The sequence below is a fragment of the Protopterus annectens genome, chromosome 11.part0 (genome assembly GCF_019279795.1).
Source record: "Protopterus annectens isolate FY-2018-M chromosome 11.part0, PAN1.0, whole genome shotgun sequence".
Taxonomy (NCBI): Eukaryota; Metazoa; Chordata; order Ceratodontiformes; family Protopteridae; genus Protopterus; species Protopterus annectens.
The window spans coordinates 775,467,127-775,493,901 of NC_056745.1; the positions used below are offsets into that span (position 1 = coordinate 775,467,127).

At 40.2% G+C, this 26,775-nt stretch overlaps 1 protein-coding gene across 5 annotated transcripts in view; it reads left to right on the forward strand.

Annotated features, from left to right (window-relative positions):
• The window catches only part of KIAA1549 (KIAA1549 ortholog), a 2,575,340-nt gene that overhangs the window by 2,091,567 nt on the left and 456,998 nt on the right, over positions 1-26,775 (forward strand). For all 5 annotated transcript variants that reach the window (XM_044088205.1, XM_044088206.1, XM_044088207.1 and 2 more), the window contains one exon: positions 12,008-12,152. In XM_044088205.1, coding sequence (XP_043944140.1) covers positions 12,008-12,152 — 145 coding nt within the window. The remainder of the gene's footprint in view (positions 1-12,007; positions 12,153-26,775) is intronic.

Here is a 26,775-nt window from a genome sequence, read left to right on the forward strand (position 1 = left end):
ACATCCTCGGGAGGTTTATTAGTAGTAGCAGTGGGGATAGGGGTAGAAGTTTGTCCAGGATGGAGTAGATTATTCAAACCTGCCCAAAACTTCTGAGGGTTGTTTTGATTTATTGTCTGTAAATTACAATAGTATTGTTTTTTGTCTTGTAAAATAGATTTTTTAGTTTCATTCCTAGATTACCTATATTTAATTTGATCTTGGGGGTCTTTAGTAGAATGCCATCATCATCATCTTCTTTCGGCTGTTCCCGTTAGGGGTCGCCACAGCAGATCACCTTTTTCCATTTCTTCCTGTCCTCTGCATCTTGCTCTGTCACACCAACCACCTGCATGTCCTCTCTCACCACATCCATAAACCTTATATTAGGCCTTCCTCTTTTCCTGTTACCTGGTAGCTTCATCCTTAGCATCTTTTTCCCAATATACTCAGCATCCCTCCTCAGCACATGTCCAAACCAACGTAATCATGCCTCTCTGGCTTTGTCTCCAAACCTTCCAACCTGGGTTGACCCCCTAATATACTTATTCCTAATCCTGCCATAAAGCCCATAATTTGTTTCTACTGGTACTTTTGAGTCTAGACTCTTTAGAAAGCCATGGAGCAGTTTTTGCTTTTGTTCTCTTTGAATGAACATGTGCATGCAAATCAAGGATATCAAGAAATTTGTTATTAAAGTATACAACTGCCTCCTCTAAGGAGAGGTGTTTTAGAATAGACCAGCTACATGAGTTAAGTTCCTGTTAGAATTGGGCAGAGTTAAAGTCTTTTTTGTTTCTAACGTTTCTGAGTAAGGGTTGTTGAGGATTAATCGCTTTTTGCTTAATTATGTAAGTGAGAAGGTGATCACTTAGGTCATTGGGGAGGGTACCAGCGGTTTACAGTTGGGGGTGATTATTTATGAGTATCCAGTCTAGTATGCTTTCTTTTTGGTTGGGTTTACCTAACCTGGTACGGTTGGTTATGATTTGTGTAAATGCATGCAGGTTAATGTGGGTAGATGGGGATTCTGAGGAACAGGTGCCCCAGTCTATGTTAAAATCTCCGAATAGTAGGGTTTCTTGGGGGTAATGACATGATAGCCAGTGCAGGGTATCTTCAAGTGTAGCTATATTGTTACCTGGGGGAATATACATGCAGGTGATATTAATGCATTTACTTTTGTTAAGTTGCAATCTAGTGGCAAGAATTTCGGAGTTATTAATCTGAGGTGGTTGTGTTACATCTCTGTTAACATTCAACTCAGATTTGTAGAGTATAGCTACCCCACCCCCCTTCCTGGAAACACGATCCAGCCTGTGTATGTTATATCCAGGTGGTAACACTTCATTGTCTGTAGTGATAGATTTTAACCAGGTTTCAGATAGACAGAGAATCTCAGGGGAGTGGACAGCCAGGACTGCATGCAGTTCATGTACCTTGTTATTAATGCTTCTAGTATTGAGATGACAGGCTAGGAGAGAAGTAGTTGGTCTGTTGATTGTAGGTTTGTAGCTTAGGTTGGGAATTGGGGGGAGAGGAGCCAAGTGAGCCCGAGCAAAGCGAGGGTGAACGGAGCAGGGCTATTACAGTTAACAAGGTTTTCTAGGCTTACCAGAGCTGTAAGGTAAGTATTTTAGCTCTAAAACTAGACAGTTTTTCAGCACGTAATTTTGCTAGCTGTAGATTTGCTATTTTTTAATAGAATTTTTAGTGAATAGGTTTACTGTTTTGTAATACAATTTATAGTAAATGTGCTATAGTCAATGCAAATCTAGGGTTAATTTAAGGTTAGGAATACAATAGTTGGGGGGGCAGGGGTACACTACACTTTATTTAGAGTTGGGGGTTGGCCATTTTCTAATGGGGACAAACTTATAGGTGTGTTAGACCCCAGTCAGGAGTTTATAGTTTAAAATGGTGAACAGTAATAAGTTTCCACATTTGCACTTTGTAGTGAGCTGACTTCAGAGTACTGTATTCAACAGGGTAGCGTCCTTCTTGTGCAGAGAGCACTGTTTTGGGAGTTTATAACAGGGGAGCTACCTGGAAATTAGAGTAGAGCAGGTTAATTAATTAGTTAGGTCAGAGGCAATTCAGCAGTATAATTACAGACCAAGGAAGAAGAATAATCAAGTTTATCAAATGTCAGGGATAAGGGACTACTAGTAAGACATAGGCAGACTTTAGTTCATTCAGCACTCAGTTAATAGTTAAAAACGGCTTCTCCTTTTCGTGTTTATAACACAGATCAAATCTGTGTGAACTATTTCTCCTGTATAACACAGCCGGTCAAAAACGGCATTTAAGAAGCACAGAGCAGATGCTATGCACCTCAGTTGTGTTATTTTACAGTAGCTGATAAGCTCCGTGAAGTTGCGAGAGAGAGCGTTTATTTTAAACCTAAAGCCAGAATCATGCTTCAGTTAAGAAACTAGGCATCATTTCAGGACACAACTACAGTATATTCTTCAAATATCATATTAGAGCACAAACAACATGAAAGCACAAACTTAAAGTATCACATCTACCAGTCAAAGCACAGGGCAAACATTTACAATATAGGTATTTTAGCTGCAGTTTCTACTTCAAACATGGCAAGCAAGTTCTTTCATTTCTATTGTAAGTTACTAGGGCAGCAGTTATAGATAAACAAACAGTCGGGTTACCAGAGCTTATCCTTTTTGCAAACTTGCTATGATTGCCTAGGAGGTAGCAGTTCAGCTCTGTCTGTGTAAAACATTGTAGCAAACAAGCTGAGCAGGACCAGGACAGATCCTCAAGAATGGAAATACACTATGGGGGTTTTCCATAATTGTTCCAACTGTGGGGAACACCTCAAATAGATCTGTTTTCCTACTTTCAGTACAGACAGTTGAAGAAGTTATACTCCAGGCTTACATGCATACAAGCCTGGAAAACAGATACCTTTTCATTCCCATGGATGAGAATGCTCCTGTATGCTTTTCCTCCCATTTCACTGATACACAGGGTCCTCTTAAAAATTCTATGGGACTTCCCAAAGGTAGTGGTGGTGACTCACTTCTGGCCCAAGCAACAATTTTTCTCCATTCTTTTGGAATTGACCAGAAGCAATTACCACAGTCTTCCCCAGAGACTGGATTTGCAAGACATTTTTTTATATACACCTCAGTCTGAAAAAAAATTTCATCTCACGCAATGGTGAGACGTCTTCAGATACATTTAAAACTAACATCTTAAACATATTAAATAACAGTTAATCACACATTGTTATCCAATCACAAATCCTTCCCCTTATACTTGCACATACTTTAACCCTTCCTTAGCTTCATTTAGGCTCTCTATGAATAAACTAGTAAAGTACAAAAAACTGCAACTTGAAATTACTTATTTTCGAGAATGCATAAAAGACGGGATTGTACCAAAAAGTCGTAGGAGCTGGCACTATCCTACTGGATTAGAAGAAGGGTAAGTGTTCCATCAAGACCTGATCAGATTATTTGATAGGCATGGGTTAGAGCTACTTGAACTCTTGTGCAAACATTATCAAGTAGTAGCCAATAATTTGGCTAAAGAAACGGTCATAAACAGATAAACTATTCAAAGCACATGTTGATTTCCAGTGTTATTGTTTTGACTTTGACAGAATGTTCAGTAGCATTGATCATGAAACTTAAAACCACCAAGATGAAAAAACTTAATAGGGACAGATATGATTACAAGAATAACCTTGCCTATCCAAAGCCTCCATCGTCACAGACTTGGAATGCGAATAGGCAGCCTAGTAATATGGGAGGCACCAGTGGGAACGATCAAAAAGAAGGAATGCCCACTTTGACTGTTAACACAAATGAAACCCAGCACAATACAGAGCAGTTACGTAGAAGCGAGAGGATTTTAATAATAGAAACAACAGGATGGCCCCAAATGACCATCAGTTTCAGAATACACACACTAACTACCAAGCACATAGTAGAGTAAATTTTCAGAACAGGGCACAGAACCACAATCCACTCCGAGGATCATCACAACAAACCAACAAAGGGCGCAAGAAGAACAGGCAGAGAAGGTAAATGATTTACCACAATTGGCTGTTAGCAATTGTAAAGTCATGTTGAACAAAGAAAATGACTTTAAAATGTATAATTATTCAACTGTGACTATTGACATGGATTTGGTTGAACTTTTAGCTAAAGGGTATACCTTTGTGCTCATGTATAGAGCAAATCTAGCAACGACTTTAACTGACTTCATGTTATTTGTTACGAAACTAAACCTTACTGTGTTACTGGGGCAAGTTGACAGGACTGAAAAATGTTATTACATCACAAGTACTTTTAATCCTCCTGTACATCCAGTTTTAGAGCTGTTTGAACAGATTTGTGAACTTGGCATTCATAATTATATTGCACACCCTACAAGATCTAAATGTGTTGAACATAACATCATTATAAGGGAAAGACAAGTGTTGAATGATTTAATCTTGCTGCCAGTTAGGATCATGAAACAGGGGCAAGGGGGCAGGCTGGTTACCGTGAATAAGGAAGACTATGTAGACAAAATGGTTAAGTACTTAAACAGTGATACATACGTAGAGATTTCCAGAAATGAATTAAACATAGTATATTCACGTAAAAGATAATATATTAGTGACATGTTCATGGAAGCAAAAATTGCTACAGAACTTTATAATTATTTAATGATGCCAGCCCCTAGGACCCCCTTGTTGTTTGGGATACCAAAAGTCCATAAGAATATAGAGAACCCCTCCATGAGACCACTAGTTGATGCAAGGAATAGTATCGCCTATGCAGGGGCAAAAGTAGTAGACAACTTGTTGAAAAAGTATGTCAGTCAAGAAGAACAAATTTGCAAAGACTCATGGACACTTTTAAACAGTAGTAATAACTTAAAATTTAAAAGTGAGTTCAACTTCTTAATCATAGATGTGAAAGACTTATAGTCCTCCATTCCATACATGGAAGGAATTGAGTAGGTGGGTTACATTGTGAGAACAAAGGGTGCACCAGGAGATGAAGTTAACTTAGTGGAAGAAGTACTAGAATTTATTTTGACTAACAATTATATAATGTTTGATAACAAATTCTTCCTGTAAAAGATCAGCGTAGCGATGGGTTCCCCATGTGGAGCCAGCTTCGCTAACCTTGTTATGGTGTACTGGGAACAAGAATTTATTAAAAAGAAAAAACACATTATCAATCAAATTAACTTTTATACAAGGTTTTTAGATGATATCTTTATGATTATCAAGGCGATGAAAGTACAGCCAGAGATCTAGTGCGTTACTTTAACAATACCACAGATTTTTTAAAATTTACATTTAATTACCAAACAGAAAGGATAGCATATTTGGACATTGAGTTAAGTAAAATATTAGCAATGGACAGTATATAGCACAAATTTATAGAAAAGAAACTTATTCCAATGCATTTTTGCATTTTTTTCTAGTTGCCATCCCTTTCACCAAAAAAGATCAGTGGTGAAAGGGCAGTTAGTAAGGGCAGCTATAATGATTACGAAGGAGGAGGATGTCCAGGTGGAATGTAAAGATTTGGGAGATATGTTCTTGAAGAGGGGTTATCCAACTACCCTAGTTAAGAGGCTCACATTGGAAGTTCAAGATAAAAGAAGGTGTGGAATGTACAAACCTATCCTAGGGCAGGTTAGGGTAGACAGTTTACCTAATAATACATTAGGTAGAAGTATTACAAATTCAGGTAATCAGATGCACACCTTATATAGTTTTATTAGATCATTTAGCGTAGATGCAGCTGAATTTAGGAAAATAATATATAAAATTGGGATTTGATCAAGAATAATACCTCTGTCAAGCACAAACTGAGCAAGGAACTGCAAGTTATCTTTAGAAGAGGCCCAAATTTGAAATGTCTTCTCGAAAGGGAGAGTTTACGGTTACCCAGTAGGCAGGGCATGTGGATGTGCGTCATGTGTAACTACTGCAAATATATGGAAATTTGTCAAAGTTCCTACATCAGAGAGATTAAATGTACAATTAAAAGTAGACTGGATTGTCAGTCGAAGATGGTAATATACATAGCCCAGTGGCAACAATGCCCAGCATATTTCATAGGGAAGACCAACAGGAGGTTAAAAGAGCGTGTCTGTGAGCACCTATATAGCATTAATAAAGGGAATCATGAAAATGCACTGGCTAGGCATACTATGGAGTACGTGGATCACAAATTTAAATTTAGAGCAGGGAGGAGGGTCCAGAGTCACTAACCCTTGCGAGACTTGAACTTTTGTGTCAACTTCATACAGATGCTTGCCATTTCCCAGGTCTTAACGAGGTTTGCTCAATTTTTATGTGTTTTAAAATTAAAAAGTCTTTTGAGATGAATAACAAGACTGATAATTGTGTTTTCAAAAATAAATATTAGTTTAGGAATTTGAAATGTTTTGATATACATATACACTTGAAGTTTTTTATAAAATAAGTGTGCAGAAAAAATTTTGTTAGTTTAAAAAGTACTTTTCCGAAAGGTTAAGATATATGCAGGAATAAGTTGAATAATAGATGTGAGGGCAACCACATACACTTATTTTTGAAGTGAGAACTTACACTGCAGGTTACTTGTATTTTTACATGTATGTTGATTTTAAAAAGAACATTATGTAGGGAGCCTAAATGAAGCTAAGGAAGGGTTAAAATATGCGCGAGAATAAGGGGAAGGATTTGTGATTGGAAAACAATGTGCGATTAATTGTTATTTAAGATGTTAGTTTGACTTTTATATATATCCGAGGAAGTCTCACCATTGCGTGAGACGCAAAACGCTTACTATAATAAATTAATTGGCAGGTTTTATAAGTAGACTTTGTCAGTTCCTTTGTTGTTGGTAGCATTTGTTGTGTTATTCTTCTATTAAGATTCATCTTTCAGTCATTTCTGCTTCTCTGCCCTTAAAATCTCCACTTTCTAGCTGTCCTCAAATCAAGCAGTTTTTGAAAGATTTTTTTTTAATATCTGTTCACCTTGAAATAGGTGGCTTCTCCTTGGAATCTAAACTTTGTTCTTGAGAAACTAACACTTCTTTAATTTAAACCAACGCATCATGCCGATTTGAGGTTCTTAACATAGAAGACTGTATTGCTTATTGCTCTGACTTCTGCAAGAACAGTATCTGAGTTTCTTATGGATTGCCAGGCCTACCTTATTTTCCTTATGAACAGAGTTTCCTTGAGAATTAACCCTTCTTTAATGCCTAAAGTGATTTCATAGTTTACATTGAGCCAGACAATTAATTTTCCTGTATTATTTCCAGAAGTTAAAAGGGTGAAAGAACACTGCATAATCTAGATGCCCACAGGCAGCTCAGAAACTACATGGCTTCAGTTACTCCCCATTCTGGTAATCTTTATCATAACTAATCAACATTGCTCTCACTTTTGATAAACTCATTCTGTATCCTTACCCAATCAGACTCCTTTCCTTATCCAGATGTGTGGATGGTATCCCTGCTTGTCAACTTTTGACAAATAGCACTGCCCCATTTGTAGTATCATTTTTCCCACCTTGCAGACTTTCATTCAACATTCTTACTTTATTGTTTTAAAACACAGTAATTATCCAGAAGACTTTGTCTATCAACTTACAGTGTACATGTTGCTATCACATCACCTTTTCATCCATTTCACAATTAAATCCTTTCTAGATGCCTTAACAAAATATGTTTGACAGTATTAACAGTATATGAGGTTAACCCAGATAAGTCCAGGGTGTATTTAAATCAGCACAGTGAGCATCGTCGTTTCATCCAAATTTGTACACACACACACACACACACACACACACACACACACACACACACACACACACACACACACACACACACACACTCTCTCTCGAACACACACACACATGCCACACAAATGTGCGCATAAAAACACACATACCCCTAATCCTGAAGAAGCAGGTATGTCAAAGAAATCCCTTTTATGTAAGCTTTATACTAATATCTTCATTACAAAGAGTCCTAAAATGCCTTTAAATTATTATTAACACACATGTATATGTAACCTAACAAGTTTCAATACCCCTTGAAGTACATATGATGTGCAACCCCCCAACACACACAGTTTAAGCATAAGCATTACATTTTAAACGATTTATCATGCAAAATCAATTATAACAAATCCTCACTGAAAACAGAAATTAAAAAGCTATGATAATGCCGTCAGTAGGCACTGTCTGATCAAGAGATCTTGTAGATGTGAAACATCATGAAGTATTAAACAAACAGCAATGTCAATGTTATATCAGCCCTAAAATATCTGTATGATATCTTTTAAGCCTTTTGTGTACAAAGAATCTGTGTTCATCAAGAGCACAATTCTAAGGTTCAGATTTGATTAACAGTTGTTGACTTGCTGTACCAGTCAAGCACCATTTCTCTTCATTAATCTTTGACTTTTAACAGTCCACATAACGGTTTATATGACTTATTAACCCCCAACAGTTTAAACAGAGATATTGAATTTTAAATCACTTGTGATACGAAAGCAGTTCATATATACCCTTAATGTAAAAATTAGATTCAAAAGTCATGTTAATGTTTCGGTGTGCCCGTTAAAAAAAATAATTTAAAATCAAAACATCGTAAAACATTTAACACAGTAATGTCAGTGCAGAGCTCACTTTAAGCATCAGTCCCATATAAAGTCTTTCGAGCCGTTTGTGTTCACAGCACTCCCAGTTCATTCACAGTGTAATTATGAACATGTATTCCATTTTAATTTAGTTCATTGGTGTAGGCTGATAACAGCATAGTCTAATTGTGTCATCAGTCAAGGTCATTTTATTCCCCTTCATACTTCCTCACTGCAAGAACTCTATATTTGGACTAATTTATTTATTTATTTTATTCAGTTTGTTAATCTGGTAGGTAAGCTTGTCCAAGGGCTGTTTTCAAACACAACCGGAGTTACAAGACAAAAATAACATAGTTACAGAAAGTAAACAAACTGTACAGTATGTGGCTTTTTGTAGTAATAGAAAAAAAAATCTGCTGTTGTACTTCAAAATGCTTTGAGAGAAAGTAACAGTAAACATAAACAGAAAATAAGACATATTTGAGTAGACATATTAGATTGTGTACAGTAGAAGTTACAAGGAGAAATATAGAATAACATTCAGTATCTAGTGATTAACAGAGAAGAAACTGTAAACTCTAAACTAACTAAAATACTCTCCGAAAAAAAAACACACAGTCTAAAAATGCCACTGCTTTTGCACTGTTTATTGTCCTTGAAGACTCCTCATTACAAGATTGGCAAGCGTAATTACTGTGTAACTGCATTTAAAAATACAAATAATGTCAAATAGATATCTAAATCTATAGTCTACATTGTGCATTTCTCCTGTTGGACTATGTTTGGCCACCATTACTATTATTTCCCAAAAGTTCAACATACACTCAAGTAGCAAGCAATGTCAAATTTCCCAGTGTATGTATGACAGCAGCATTGCCTTTCCCTTATTGTCACCTGCTATTCAACTCTTCTTCTAATTTTATAATGTTCAAGCATTTGTCCCGTTTATCCTGATCCACTGTTACGAATTCTTTACTAATATAATCCAGTGATTGCAGCAACATTTTGTCTGTCACTGAGATGAAAAAAATTAGACTGTCTGGAAATAGTAACATATACCTTAATTTATGTTGTCAGCACTCTTTTATCACAAGTGAGAAATGTACTTTTTGTATGTTAGCATCTGAAAAAACATGTTCCAAAATACAGGTCTTACATCAACTATTAGCATCTTGTAAGGCTTCTGATAGAACCTGTTCCTTTTCATACTAAATCACAAATGGAGACATGATTGCTGTCAGTCAGCAAAAGAGTTTTGTCAGTTACTGATGATGACAGACTGTACACTTTTTCAGTACTTAGCAATCGTTTAGAGAATACAGTCTATTGCCCCATCACAGTTTTCACAAACTCAAAGCGTCAAATCCTTCTTTACCTTCTAAAGCCTGACTCACATGAATGTGTCTCTTTGCATTACCTTCCAATGTAGCCAGTGTCTGTTCAGTATAAACTGTTTGACTGTTTGGCTCCACAGACTTATTTTGAGCATGCATGAATTTTTGTTGTAATGAATTGGTCTTGTATTGAATTTTAAGGACTTCAATAAAGTCATCCCCAGATGATTTGAGCTTTTAAGCATAAACATTCAGAACTCCATACATCACTTTCATCTGACGCCAAACTGCTCCCAGAGCATCTTCCAGATATGATCTCCATAACTCATTACCACTTTGTGATTACTGTCTTCGCTTGATTGAGATATTGACAAGGTGCCCCTCACATTACAAGTGCTCCTCAAAAAGCATCATCTTCACTTTTCCTTAGTTCTGAAAAAGGTAATATAGTACTGCATTACTAGTGTCAAAATTGCTTTGAAAAAACAACCGCAGAGGAGCTGATGGGAGTGTCCAAAGTGCTGAAGCACCATGACACCTCCTCCATGTGTGCTGTAGTTAAACTGTGGCGTTAAGTATCCCCTCTCATATAATTAAATTTTCACTCATCTCAGGCATTATTCATCACTAGTGGCAGCTGTGACCTACTTTCAAAAGGTGTCCACAGCTCTTTACACTGAAATTTATCAATGTGCTTCCATTTTTTTCTTCTGTGTCACACTCGCAGTCATCTTTATAGTTCTGGATTTCTTTGTAATATACTGCATGGCATCAGGACTGGACATAATTCCTGCCCTGCTCATACTTTACAGACTTAGTATGTTGGAGTACACATCTTTTAGTTTGGTTAAAGAGGTTATTACTGCGGCTCTATTTTGGTCTTACCTTCATATGTAATACACACTAGCCAAATCTAACTTTGAAAGCTGAAATTCTTCACTGGTTCTGTTGCAGACTTTCAACAGATGTTTTAGGGTTCACATGTCTTAACAAAGTATTCAGCTCTTCCCTTTCAGCCTAGGGGTTCATCAAGCTTTATTATGTGGTTCCTCACTGTTCTTAATTTTATTATCTCTTTAACACTTGAACAAGCTAATCTGAATTCTTTATTCAGAAGATGTAGCCCTTTTTATAATGCAGAAGCCATCAGTGAAAAAGGTGCTCTGTGGTTAATGTTTCCATGCAGGTGCCTTTATATTGAATGCATCTAAATTTAAAGCATTCTGTTTGGACATATCGCCATCAAACTGGAATATTCCACACAGTGTAAGTAAATAAGTATGCAACCGAAATTAGAAGAGTCTAAAAATTCAAATATTTTGGGATCTGAATAGATTCTTCTTACTGCTGTTAATTGGATTGCATGTATGATAAAATCTCTGAACTTAAGTCAGCCTGAAGCTTACCCAATTTACTCAGTTGTTATGCTAGGACTTTCTCAGTCAAAGGCATTTCTCCATCAGACTGAGTATGCCCATCAGATAATAGTTTCTTCATCCACCTGCATCAGCTTATCAAAACCTGATGAATGAAGTGTGTTGCCTTCTGAAACTATCACAACCATGTACATTATTGTACTTCCTTTCAGAAAGCCGTCTGTCTATGTTTTCTGTACTTACGTCTTCACCTGTTGCCTTGTATACAGACTTTTTAAATGTTACATCTCCCATCTTGGCACAAGTATACCAGTTCTTCCTTTGAGTGCATAGAACAAATTGCATGTTCAAGAATGTGGAAAATTTTACCCTTGCATATGCAGACTAAAATAAAATTTTTTAGGGGAATGACAGTCTTTCTACTTGTATAATTCACTAGATTCTGCTTATTGTTGTTTTACAATAAGTCCAGCTGCTGAACACAAAAATAGCTCCAGCCATACCTAAAATTTATGACATTATTTTATATTGATGATGAGTTTTTTATCCGTGTAATCAAAAACTAATTCTGCGTTTGTAACCTGTGACTGCCATTTGTGATGTGTTTTATTTTCCTGGAGCATGGCTGAAAAATGTCTATTTTGATCTGTCCACCAAACTGGAAGGTAAAATGACATGTGTTTTTTTGCTCTGTTTCCATAGTTCCCGTGCAAAACGCTCCCCTAAACAAAGACGTAAACATCAAATGAATGGCAGCCTTACAGATGCAGAGAAAGACAGGCTCATAACCACAGACAGTGATGGGACCTATAAAAGACCCCCAGGAGTCAACAATGTTGCCTATATAGTAAGTATATTGCAAAGTTCTTTACATTTTCTGATGTTTTACATTTATTTTCCGGGATCCGTAAGAAATGTTGCAGACTAAGAAGAGGCCACTAAATGTTGAGGACACATTAGACTGGCTTGCAGAAAACTATTAAGTGAATCTTCAGATTTTACTTTTTAAACAGTAGACTGGCAGTGTATTTTGCTCACATTCAAATGAAATGCCAAGTTAGATTTGTCAGATGAGTTTCATTCTGTGGAGAACATGTTATTTTGTAAGTGGGTGTTTTTGTAACCTAATATGGCATCTTGCAACCATTTTGTTAACTTGCCATTTACCTGATTCCAAATGAATGCTACTGATGTGGTCAGTGAATTTCAGGACATTTATTAAGATGCAGCTAAACTTGAAGTGAGTAGGAGGTAGTTGTCTCACTAGAAGCCCAAACTTATGGAAAAAAGGGTCCTGATGATGTCCTGGTCAGGGATGTAGAGTGCAGATTTGCTAAAATTATTGTGTCTGGTTTAGAGGACATTTTCAATATCTTCTGTATCCTGCCTTGAGAAAATATGCTGTGGAGCTTAGCTGTTTGTGCAGCTCATATGCAGAGTGGTTGACACTGAATTAAGTAAACTTTGTCTCCACATGTGTCATATACACAATTTGAATGTTTTTTTTTCATGTATGCTTTATGCTAATGTTCTTCATCTAGATCACCATATCTCTCAAGTGTGCCTCATTATGAGGAATGTTCCTCATTTTGAGTCTTTGAAAGGCCATGTTACTTGCTGTTTCATACTGGACGTGTCTTTCATCCATTCATTATAATTTCTTAATAATTTTTTAAACTAATATCCATAGTAATTAATACTTAATCATATTAATTCGCCAAAAGAACCTTACATAAGTATAAGGTAACAAATTTAACCATGTTGAAACTTCTAATTGAAGGTGTTAGCAAGGGCTTAGTAAGTATTCCACATTTTGCCTGTTTGTTCCACATTATGAGAGGTAATATTCCACATTTAAGTGATGAAAGGTTGAGAGCTATGTAGTTCATAATTATTGGGAATTCTGCTACATCGTACCCAACAGCTAATCCAAAACTCATCATCTTTCTCCTTCAAGGCTGGGCACACTGCCTTCCCAACTGGATGTTAGGACATCAGTATTATTTATGTATTTATTTGACATTTGTTGACCGGGTTAGTCCATCTGAGCTTATGCCCTTTTTCAGAGGAGACCCGAGGAGAAACTCTCCAAAGTGAAGGATTATACAAAAAATTTAAAAAATTAGATTTAAAGCACAAATAATACAAGTAAAATATTTGTGGTACAGACGTAAGAAATACATAAGCTTACAAAACAAATTATATAAGAAGAAAAAAAAAGGAAAACTCTTATGAATAAATGACACAGGCAGGATGTTCAAAGTACAGAATAAGAAATTTGAATACAGATACCAAAATATGTATATATTACAAAGGTTATTAGGTAGCATAATGTTTTACAAGAAGAGAAGTTGTTGAAAATGAGAAGACAAGTTAGAGGTGGGTAAAGAAGATCATTTGGACAGAGTGAAGTTGCAAAGATGAAGAAGAGAAAGGTAGAGGAGTGAGTATAGAAGAACTGTATAAGAGTACTGGAGCAGAAATTGGAGGGGTGAGGAGGGAAGTAATAGAGAGATATTTTAAAGGTCAGGAAGTTAGAATAGTTAGAGGGTATGTGGGAAGGGAAGTGGAAGAGAGGAAAGCGAGGGTAGGGGAAAATATAAGGGGGAAAGGCAGGGAGGAGGAAGGAGAGTAAATTTAAGTGGGATGGTTACAAATACATCTCCTCGTGCTGCATAGGTTATATCTGTGATTTTTTTTTATTTATAAATCTGTAAGAGGTGTTGGTCAAAACTTGTAAGGGGGCACGATGGGTTTTAGAGGGAGACAAGAGATGATGTGCTTGGGCAGAAGGATGGTTAATTTAAGATGGAGTGGATTATGAGAAGTTGTGAATATATGAGTTGGTAAAGAAATTCTAACTAGATGCGATTCTGGGGTGCAAGACAATGATGAGATTTTGGAGGCAAGTGAGCATCAAATCTGATAACTTTGTTATATGTGGTTTCAAGTTTAGATAGAAGAGAGGACTGCAAGTTAATAAGAACTTGAAAGCAGTACAGAAGGTTAGGAAGGAGAAAGGCCTGAACAAGTGGTATTCTGGAGTTAGGGGTAAGGAACCTTTGGTTTCTCTACAGCAAGCCAAGCTTTTGATGGGTTTTCTTCATACAGTTCTGTACATGGAGATTCAATTTAAGTTGGTCATCAATGATTACGCCAAGTAACTTTGTTTTAGGTGCAGAAGAGATAATGATGTTATTTAAGAAAGAGATGGTGAAAGATGATTTAAGATGACTAAGGGATTTAGGTAGGAATAGGAGAAGTTTTGTCTTTTTAGGATTAAGGATAAGATTGTTATTAGTAAGCCAAGTTTCAGGGAGGTTAAAGGAAGTTTGAGTAAGGGAAAGCAGATCAGAGGGATTGTCAGCAGAAGTGATGATAGTGGAGTCATCTGCATACTGTATGAGAGAAGACTGAGGACAAGATGTGTGGAGTTGGTTAATAAATATGTTAAAGGGAAGGGGGCCAAGAATGGAACCTTGTGGAATACTCATTTTTATGGGGAGAAAGGGAGATAGAGCAGAGAGCCATTTGAGCGATTGCTGTCTATTAGTGAGTTAGCTAGTAAACCAGGAAATAGTTGTAGGGGAAAGGTTAAGTTGAGTTAGTTTAGAGAGGAGGATGGAATGGAAGACAGTGTCAAAGGCTTTGCAGAGGTCAAGGAGAAGCTAGGACATTTGCTTATTATTGTCTCTGGCAAGGGGAAATGGAGTTAGTAAAGGAGATAAGAGCAGTGGTGGTGTTGTGGTGGAGATGAAAGCTGTGCTGGGTAGGAGTGATAAAGTTTTCTGACATTAGGTAAGATAGGATTTGTTTATGGACACAGTGCTCAATAATTTTAGAGAGAGGAGAGAGTATGGCAGTAGGGTGGCAATTAGAGAGTTCTACATTATTCCCACCTTTGTGGACAGGTATGGTGTAAAATTTCTTCCAAAGAGTTGGGACAGTGGTTCATGAATTGAGTGGTTTATGAGAATGGATAGTGGGTATGCAATAGAATTGGTAGCTGTCTTTAGGAATTGTGAAGGTAAGCTGTCAGCTGAAGGGGAGCATGGCTTAAGTTTGTGAAGAAGCTTTTTGATATAGCTAGTGGGTATATGACTTAGAATGAGGAGTTATGTTGTGGGTGTATGCTGGGAAGTGGGGGTTGTTGGGGTTGGAAGTAGGCATAAGTTTGCATATAGTATCGATAAAATAAGTATTAAAGATAGAAGCAGTTTCTTGGGCTGATTTATTAGGGCAGGGATTAGGTGTAGATGGTTTTGCAGGGTGGAGAATTTGGTTAACTGTGTGCCAGAATTATTTGGGATTTCTAGTTTGTGTGGTTAGGGGTGTGTGATAATAGCTTCTTTTATTTCTGTTTTTTTTTTGGTTCAGGTTATGTAGTTCACTCTGTTTTTCATAGTGTATGAGAGATTTGTTTTTTAACCAGAGTTTCCATGCAGAATCTCTATGTTGAATGAGAGATCAGGTTATCGTGGTGAGCAAGGGTGAGTAGTGTGATTTGACTCTGTTAATTCTGGGAGGGGCAAGGGAGTTAAGAGTGTTTAAAAAGATGGAGTTGAACTGGTCCACTGCTTCGTCAAGAGAAAGGTGAAAGAGGAAGGACCAGTCGATAGCAGAGAGATAGTCAATGAAAGTGTCAGGGATAAAGTTAGATGTTCATCGTGCATACAGCTGCAGTCATAACAGATAGGTTATCCTGCCGTCAGGCGGGTCCTCGGTCGGCCGAATTCCAAAGTCTAGGTCCGGTGTCGGTTGTCGTCGCTTCTTCCCTGACGTCAGTGCGGCAGGGGTATAAAAGAACCAGCCGACGCCATCTTCTTCAGTCTTTCTTGCCGTGCGGTGCCCGAAGCAGAAGCATTTCGCAAGTGCCAGTCGGCCAGCTCCTGAGATTTACGAAAAAATTTCAGCCGAAGTCTTCTTGAAAGCTAAGTACCCCATTGGGGAAACTTTTCTTGCCTCAGACCGATGTCAGATAAAGTTAATAATTGCATTTCATGTGGGAAGCAAATACCGCGTAAGGATTTCCACTCTTTCTGTATTCCTTGCTTAGGCCCAGACCACGACGTCTCGGCCTGCTGTTTTTGTGCTAGATTCAACAAATGCACTACTAAGCATCGGGCGGAGTTCGCCCATCACTATTTTGGTAAAAAATTTAATTACATTATGTCGTCGGATACTCCGACTCCGGTTTTGGGTAAAAGACGCAAGGATAAGGACCAACATACGAGGTCCGCGACTTCTACTGACACCACGCTAAGGCCGACTACCGGTTCTCCGATTCTCAGCGAGGCGCCTACGCAGCCCCTGACTACTGATGACACTTCATTACCGGTGTCTTCTGTGCCCGAGGTCGCAGGCTCCTAGGCCCCCACTCCGACTACAGATACTGACGCCACTTTTGGCGGGGAAACCCAGAGTTTAGACAGGCCTGCCATTTCGTAAGGTGTCTTCAGGCCTTCCTCCTTCTCCATTAAGGCTTTCACAAAATCTAAAGCAGCCATGAAAACTAAAAAACAAGGACCACAGACCCCCTCTCAAGGCCCCATGCCTAAAAAACAGATGCTCAAAATGGCTGAGGATTTGATTTCTCTTATCAGGGGTTCTCAACCCCCCTCGGACAAAAGGCCCAGATTAGAGGAAGACTACCCTTCCTCAGATCAAGCCTCTATTACCTCTGAGCATTCTGAGGACCTGGAATAAACATATTCTCCTTTTGAAGACTCTGATGCAGAGGAGTCTATTCCCTCAGTCCCCCCCCCCCCGAGGACTACTCTTTTGGGGAAACCCTACATACTTTGAGGGAACACTTTCACTGGGAAGGCCAAGATTACTCAGATTCCAAGAAAAGGCTCAGGGATTTTCTCTTGCTCCCCCAGCATAGGCCTCTGGCTATCCCTCCTGTCTTAGATATATTAGATGATGTGTACACAGAAGCCAGCCTCAACCCAGATTCTTTACCTCCGGCTCCTGTTAAACCTGACAGGTATTATCGGGTTCCAGATTCACACCAGTTCCTATACAAAGGCCATACTGTTGACCCAGAAACTATTTCACAGGGTCCCAAGGGAATTAAGGCCTCTACTGCTAAAAACCCTTTACCTTCAGAGAGAGATTCCAGAGCTTTAGAAAGGTGGGGGAAAAAGGTGTATACCTCGGCCACTTTAACCATGAGGGCATTAAACTGTCAGTTCCATATGTTAAAGTATCAACAGTTTTTATTATCTGAGTTGAAAAGCAAAATGACACAACCTGAGCAACCAGATTTAAAAGAGTTGCAGGATTTGTTGCATAGTGCAGAGCAAGTGGGTAAACATACCTTGCAATGTGGTTTTGATGCTTTAGAGGCCTTATGTAGAGCTGCTGTTACAGGGTCTGTCGTACGTAGACATGCTTGACTCAAAGAACAAGCCTTACCAGATCATGTCAAAGCTAAATTACTGGATGCACCTCTTCAAAAAGATGTATTATTTGGTGTTAAAGCTGAGGAGGTACTAAAGAAAATGGAGGAAAAGGCAAGATCAATGCAAACAGTGAAAGATTTCCTGCAGGTACAACCTCCACATTTCAGCAGAAACTGGCTTTCAAAAAATTGGTCCTTTCCAGCCACAGACAGAACTCAAAGAGGCAGATACAGGCACCCGAGAGGTAGAGGGCAATCTCAAGGATCATTCAGAGCCAGGCAGTGGCAAGCACCAACCCCAAGAGGTGGAGAAGATAGATCACAGCCATTCAGAAAGCAGACACAATGACTTTCCCCTTTACCTGCCAAGCAAAGCTTTAATGGCAGCACCTTTAGGTGGAAAACTGGCATTATTCTCAAAAAATTGGCATATTGTCACAAAAGACAAATGGATCCTGGACATTATAGACAGAGGCTACAGATTCCACTTTCACACCCTTCCAAAAATGAGAGCATGCCAAACCTGCCACAAAATCAAAGGGCAGAGGCACAAAAACAAATTTCAGCTCTCATGGATATGAAAGCTATTCAAGAGGTGCCTGCAAAAGAACAAGGTCAAGGGTTTTATTCCAGACTATTCCTGGTACCAAGGAAGGACAAAGGTTGGAGACCTATTTTTAGATCTATCCATCCTAAACACATATTTACAGGTACCAAAATTCAAGATGCTCACATTACAGCAGCTTCTTCCCATGCTGGGCAAGGAGTCTTGGCTGGTAACATTGGACCTCAAGGAGGCATACCTGCATGTCCCTATCAGACAAGATTGCAGAAGATACCTCGGATTTCTTGCAGGTTCAACCCATTATCAATTCTCTGCATTGCCCTTTGGCTTATCTACTGCACCCAGAGTGTTTACGAAATGCCTGGCATCAGTAATTGCCTTCTGCAGACTTCAAGGAAGACAAATATACCCATATCTGGACGACTGCCTGATCCAAGCGGACAGCAAGGACATACTTCTGAAACACCTGGCATTTGTAATAAGACTGTTGAACTTTCTGGGATACACAGTCAACAAAAAGAAATCAAAACTAATACCCTCTCAAACAATAATTTTCCTGGGTGCCAGCTTGAATACAAACACCCAGATGGCCTACCTCATGCCAGACAAACAAGGGCAACTATCTCAATACTTCAGCAAAATGGCAACCTTCACCAGGCTGACTGCAAGGAAAGTCCTGCAGGCTCTGGGATTCATGGCATCTTGCATCCTGCTGATCCCATGTGCAAAGCTGCATATGGAGGAAACTTCAATGGTACCTAAAAAACTTATGGTCTCAACACAGCCATAGTTTGGAAACAATTATACCACTCATTCCATGTCTTCAAAAGGAATTTCTGTGGTGGGCTCAAGCATGCCAAAGAAACAAAGGTCTCCCTTTCTGCATACCCCAAGCAAATCAAATCATCACAACAGACGCCTCGGACTACGCCTGGGGGGCGCACATGAAAGATCAGTGCATTCAGGGAAAATGGTCCCAAAAAGAGAAGCATCTACACATCAACCAAAAGGAAATGCTAGCATTGCAAAATGCTATTACGGCCTTCAAAGACCTACTGCATCCAGGCCAGCTAGTGATAAGGACAGACAACACCACAGTGATGTGGTACATAAACAAACAGGGGGGAACTCATTCATACCCCCTGTGCAGACTAGCCATGACCCTTTGGAACACAGCTCTCGAATTGCAAATCCAACTTCAGGCACAATTCCTGCCAGGGAAGGAAAACACACTGGCAGACAGCCTAAGCAGAAATATGACAGATCCACACGAATGGAAGTTGCATCCTCAAGTTTTCGCAAAGATAACAGGCATGGGGACAGCCAGACATAGATCTCTTTGCTACCCACAGAAATTACCAACTGAAAAAATTTTGCTCAAGGACCTATCATCCGCAGGCCTGAAAAGTGGACACACTTTCCTTCAATTGGACAACATTGACAGTCTATGCCTTTCCGCCTCTCCCTCTGCTGCCCAAAGTTCTACTAAAATCCAGAGCAGAGAGGCCGAAAATGATTCTCATTGCTCCAGACTGGCCAAGACAACATTGGTATCCACTCCTGAAGAGTCTGATGCATTCCCCACCATGGATCCTACCTCTAGTGCCTCTTCTGTTGTCCCAGCACAACTTCAAAACTATTCACAGCCAGCTCAAAACCCTAAATCTAGCCGCATGGAGAATCCTTTGATTTCACAACAGACCCTCCTCTCCAAGGAGGTGCAGGATGTCATCTTGGAGGCCAGAAGACCTTCTACTAGAAAAGCCTACTCTGCCAAATGGAAGCGGTTTTGTGCCTGGAATCAGAAAAAGGGCCAGAATCCTTGGGTAATAAATATACCTCAAATATTACAGTACCTAGCTGAGATGTTAAACAGTGGACTTTCCTTCTCCTCCATCAAAATCCATGCTTCAGCCATTTCTGCACAATACAACACAGATCCTCCTTTATTCTCTCATCCTCTCTTAAGACAGTTCCTCAGAGGGGCTAAGAATATAAAACCCCCAAGGAAACCACCAGTCCCTGCTTGGGACCTCAACTTCATATTGGAAAAACTGACCCTTCCTCCATTTGAGCCAGCTGCTTCAACAGAACTACAATATTTGTCATGGAAAACAGCGTTCCTTCTGGCTATCACCTCAGCACGCAGGGTTTCGGAACTACAGGCCCTCATGGCTGTGCAACCTTTCATCATTTTCCATCAGGACAGAGTTTCTTTATGAACCAAACCTACCTTTATGCCAAAGGTAGTATCCAGTGTAGCCTTGAATCAGACTATCCACTTACCTACCTTTTACCCTAACACACAAAACAAAGGGGAAAGACTACTGCATTCCTTGGACATTCACAGATAACTACATTATTATTTGGACAGGACAAAGCCATTCAGGAAATCCGAGCAACTCTTTGTGTCCTATGCTACAGGTGCTCAAGGAAAGGCTATCTCCAAACAGACAATCTCAAAATGGATAGCCCACTGCATACGCTTTTGTTACTCATTTCATGGAAAAGCTGTGCCATCTAGCATCAGGTCCCATTCCACAAGGGTCACAGCTACCTCTACAGCTTTCCTCAGGGGGGTTCCTACCAAGGACATTTTGGAAGCAGCCACTTGGAGTTCAGTGCACACTTTCTCCAAACACTATCACCTTCCACTTTACTCAGAATCTAGAGCGGGATTTGCCACAGCTGTCTTGCAGGGCATCCTTGCTTCTCCGAGTTCCACTTAGTGCCTGCCACCCTTATTTAGCTTTGGGATTCTACCCATCTGCTATGACTGCAGCTGTATGAACGATGAACATAGTACAGTTTTGTACCTACCATAAATGTAGATGTTCGAGTGCTCATACAGCTGCAGTCCAGGTTTCCCCCCCTCCGTCCCCTCTTAGGACAGGCCTTATGACAAACACCTTCTCATACAACCTATTTCGGGTATTCTTTTATGGTGTATTTGCTTGCAACTACTGTTTTTTGATTATTCTATATTGCATGATTACATAAGTTTATGTTTTGCCTTCCTTCTGGGGGCACCTGACATCTGGGGCAAGAAAAACTGAAGAAGATGGCGTCGGCTGGTTCTTTTATACCCCTGCCGCACTGACATCAGGGAAGAAGCGACGACAACCAACGCCGGACCTAGACTTTGGAATTCGGCCGACCGAGGACCCGCCTGATGGCAGGATAACCCATCTGTTATGACTGCAGCTGTATGAGCACTCGAACATCTACATTTATGGTAGGTACAAAACTGTACTTTCATTTTCACCATTCTTTAAATTTATGCAGTCTAGTGAGGTGGGTGGAGAATCTTTGGACATGTATTGCAGAGTGATCACTGATATTGTCTGACAGAGATTCGCGGTTGTGATAGAAATTAGGGTATCTAGAATTTGTGGGTTTATGCAGAAAAATGGAACAGGAGATAAGCTGAGTGTAGCCATATAATTGTATGCTGGTGGAGGAAGAGTCAGTGCTGAGAGCAAGTCAGTTTATATTATACTAGTATGATAGTTTTGTTAGGAATTATGTGAGCCATCCAGTGTAGAATCTGTTCAAGTAAAGGTATGTTGTCACCAGGTGGTATATATGGAAGCAATGGTTATAGTTTTGTGATTGTTGATTTTACAGTTAGCAATGATTAGTTCTGCTGGGATGAATGAGGGGGTAGGTTGGATAGAGGGGATAAGGTTAGGAGGTCAGAGTACATAATGGCAAAGGCTCCACCTTTTTTGTGGGAGATAAGGGAAACAAGTATAAAAAAAATGGCAGAGAGGAGCCGATAATAAGTAAGCAATACTGATTAGCCCTGACTCAAAGGATGTGCCAGGAACAATCAAGAATGTATGGTAAGAAAGTAACATTTAAGGAGTGTAAGTAGCTAGCTCAGAGAGACAAAAATGGAAGTCTTTGAAGCATTCTAGGAGAGAGTGAGGGGGGGAAGGAAGATTAGATAGTAAAAACAGTGGCTATATACAGAAAGCAGAAGAACCAGTTAAAGAGAGAGGGGTTGAACCAGAGAGTCAGGATAGTTATACTGGAAGCGTACGGGAATGCAGTAAGCTGTACTGAGGACAAGAAATGGGGAAGGAAGGATTGGAATGCAATCTGATAGTATTTTAGAGAGTATCTATTTACTGGGGGCTAATAGTAGGCAGGTGATGTGTGGCAGAGGCTAGACAAAGATATTGCTTCTGTTTTAAGAAACAGACACCTACACTTTTTTAAAATATTAGGATGGATGGGACTGGATGTTCAGCAGGTCACTGGTTACTTGCAGAGGTGCAGAGTTTCAGTGAGATAGTTCTTGGCCAAATACGTTTCTAAATATTAGGATGGATGGGGCTGGATGTTCAGTAGGTCGCTGGTCACTTCCAGAGGTGCAAAGTTTCAGTGAGATAGTTCTTGGCCAAATCTTTAATACAGTTCTAGAGAGCCAACTGGAAAAAAAATGCTAAGCATTCACAAAACTTACAGTTTAAAATTAAGTTAGTTTATAAAATCTAGGGGAGCCCGTATCTCATACACATAGCCAGGTTGAAACAGTAGTATAAAAGGGACAGCTGCCAACTCCATCTTTGATTCTTTCTTGCCCTGGCATCGTAAATTTGTATGATGTCAAGCCAGAGCACTGACTGTCCTAGTGTAAACAATCCCCAGGAAGGCAGCCCAATCAGAAGCCTCCCCCCAAGCTACCTTTCCAGGTTTTAAGCCAACCTGTGGTGTGAAGGTGCTTAGTTAGGGTAACGCAGAGGTATGGCAGGAAGAAGGGTGACTAGGGTACTCACCTCATCCCCTTGATGACTAAAAAAGAGAAAAGAGAGAACTGGTACTGCAACTGTGAACATTCTCACATAACCGCAGTTATCTTAAGTTCCTAATACAACCATAGTATGTCCTTCACATAGTATACAGTTATAGTAACAACTCTTGGGAAAATTCCAAAAGCTTAGGTGACTGGTCCTTGGGAGGAGCAGGCTGGCCATGGTATATATTACCTAGGCCCTGTAGGCAGTATTCAGACTGAAATGTATGAAGAAGGTGAGAACAGATGACCAGATGAACAGATGCTTCCAGGATAGACTGGGTGTTGACTCCCCTCCCACCCCCGAGGAAGGCAGTGGTGGTGGCAGGGGTCCTAGTGACATACGTTTTGATACAGCACCTCACGGGTTTACCATGAAAGGAGTAATAGAAGCAAATACATGTGTTAGCCATTTGGATATGATCTGTTTGCCAACAGATTTCCCCTTATTTGACATTCACTAATTAAATGAACAGCTGTTCCTGTTTATTTATTTTGTTTTGTAGCCAGGAAAATCTTAATTGATATTGTACATCATGCATAAATCCCAAGAGTTATTACTGTAGCAGTGTACCTACTAAAGCATCTACAATTATGGTAAATTCCTAACACAGCTGTACTTTCTTTGACCTGGCATCATGTTTTTACTTTTCTTTTTTGTCTTTTCATCAGAAGAAAGTTCAGAAGTAGTGCTTAAGAGTAAGATGCAAACTGTGGAGCTTATACCAAAGTTGTTTTTCTTAAGTTCTACTGGTTGTTTTCATTTGTTTTGTGAACCCGAGAGTGTCTTCTAGAGCTATATTCAAGGCCAGTATGTGCCTTTTATCAGAACAGATGTTTGCTTGGTCATTATCCTCTCCACTGCTTTTTATTTAATTGTAGGTGTTCTGTTTTGTCGCCACAATTTTTCGAAGTGTGTTTTTCCTTTGCTATATTAGTCAGATTTCTTGATGCCACCCCTCTCTTGCTGCACATTTTAATCTGTAATTAAAGTTAATTTACAAAGATAAGTTTAAAAGGCAGTTTGTTTAGGATCACTACTGTTTTTCTGAGTTTAGAGTTCCCTTTTCTACTGTTGAATGTTAGGTAGTCCGATCTCACCTTCATTTATACATATGGGTTTGGAGCTGATCCACGGCTCCGACTTGGCCGATTTACAAGCTGGAAGACTTCTGGTTGGCTCGTGGCTAAGCAGGTATCCCATGGTGCACCAGTACAATCCCCAGATCTCGTTTGCCACGTCGACGAGTTTGGTTGTGCTTCTCTTGGCTCTGGCTACATTTTTCAAAATTCTTTATATTCTACAACATTCAATGCTTTATTATTGTATATTTAGTGTTGCTAATATATTAGGCAGTTGTATTGCTTGCCCCTTTTTGAGTACAACTTAGTTTACTAGTTGTTTTTGACATTGTTTGTTTTTGGCAGGGATCCGCTTGTGAAGTTACTAGGATTGCAAGTATACTACCTGTTTTTTCTTAGGAATATAGAAATTTATTGCATCATTTACAGTTTCTCTTGTGTGCATGGGCTTTCTTTTCTGGTCTGTTTAAGTTAGAAGACCTAGTTTCACTGCACCAGGCTAGGCTCATTTAAGTTAGAAGACCTAGTCCTTGTGTAACTCCTTTAGCTAGCTTCTCTACACTGGCTAGGCCCTTTAAGTTAGAGGACTTAGTCCTTGTGTAACTCCTTCTTAGGGCTTGGCCCATTTTAGTTAGAGGACCTATTCCTCCTTCTTTTTCTCTTTTTCTCTTTTTCATTCTCTCTGGGTTGTGTGTGTGTAATATGTCTAAGGAAAGTAAGTAGCATAAACCCTTGGGGTTCAAATAGTGCATGAAATTCTACCAAAAGATATCCTTAACAGATGGCCACAGTAGCTGTGTCTACTGCCTAGGGGCCATCCACTTACAGGAGTCGTGTTTGTTATGCCATGCTTGCTCTCCTAGAGTGTTACAGGAGAGGAAGAACAAACTCATACTCAAGGGTCTATTGAAACCATGCTTTGAGGAAGCACTGTCCAGTTCTTTGGCTTCCTCTAAGCCTGGAAAATCAAAATCCTCAAAAAGGCCTTCTCCGGCACTGGCTAGTGTCTCGGAGCCACCTCATAAACAGTCAAAATAATCCAAATCTGCCTCCTCGACTCCTCAGCCTTTGGAGTCGAATGAGAGCATCATGGTGTTGTCAGAGTCGGTTACAGGTGTTTCGGAACCGATCTCTGAACCTATTGATACAGCAGTTGACTCTGCTACTCGGAGCTGGTCTGTAAGCTCCATACCGGTTTCCATAACAATTAAGTCTCCAGTGCCCCCCAGGTCAAGATCCCCAACTATGTCTTCCAGGTCTTCCACGACCCTTTCAGAAGAAGATGTGGAGACGGTAGTGCTGAGACTCCTGAAGTCGACTGCCTTACCAAAGTTATTGCTGGCTCCGACCCAGTCAGCTCCGGAGCCACTTGGCCCAGCTTTGCCCTTGTCTAATATTCCTCCTCCGAGCCATACTGGCCTTTTGGAGACGGAGTGCTTGGTGCCAATGGAGGAAATGCCAACTCCAACTCACCTTGTTGCTGCCTTGGAGCCACTCGGTACCATCTGTCATGTCCAGGGGCTGAAGCTCTCCTGTCGGCACTGACAGGGAGGGTTGGAATCGATCTTCTTTGGTTCTGAGCCTTCATCTCGGTGTTTCGGCCAGGGTGAGCTCGGACCCTGCATCTATCTCGAAACCAACAGCTCTGGCTCCGGCGCCGACCCACATCTCTTCAGAGCAGGGGAGGTCTTCGGAGCCAGAGAGGTCAGCGTTTGAGATGATGAGGAGCGTGCTGTCTCATTCTCCAGCCCCTACCAGTGGCACCAGCACTCTCCCCCTGAGACCACCCACTTCAGTCTCAGCCCCTACTCTCTCTGGAGACAGCAGAGACCCGCAGCCTCAGGAGCCATCGGCTGGTGGCCCCCACTCTTCCGAGGCTTCGAAGGAATATCCTTCTGAGGAGCCTCCCCGGAAGAGGTTATGTAAGAGGAAACATATTGGCTCCCAGAATGAGTCTTTGACATGGGACACTGACCTCGAGGAGTCGGAAAGGTCCCCCAAGTCGTCCTTTGATAACGTCTCCTTTGTGGACATTTTAGAGATCCTTAGGCAGAGGTGTGACTTGCCCACTGTTAACCCTTGTGATGAGGAGTCGGTGTACCTGAAGGCTTTCGGGTCTCAACCTTCTGCCTCTTGGGTGTCTCCACCTTTTGATGAACAGATGGATCTAGTTAGTCGGAAGGTGTGGGATACTCCTGACACCATGGAGCTAGTCCTCAGGAGACCATATAAGTTCTTGTCTGCCCCTCCTGGTAAAGAGTTATTGTCCAAGGGCGTTTCCGTAGATGCCATGGTGGTGGAGGCAGTCACGAAGAAGGAGTTAGCGGAGACGTCTTCATCTGTTCATCTGCCAAACAAGGAGTCTCGACAGATGGACAAATTTGGGAAGTGTAATTTTGGTTCAGCGGCCTCTACCCTTCGATCACTGAACTATCTCACGCACTTCAAGAGGGTGTAGAGGGATCTACTTAAGGAGTTAGGAGATTCCATACAAGGTGCGTGTACTGAGGGAGTTCCTGACAAGATTTCTACTCAGTTGTCCACCTTAAATTCTGTGGTTAACTCCTCTATACGACTTATCTCTTATGCTGCGGATGGAGCGAGTAGTGCAGTGG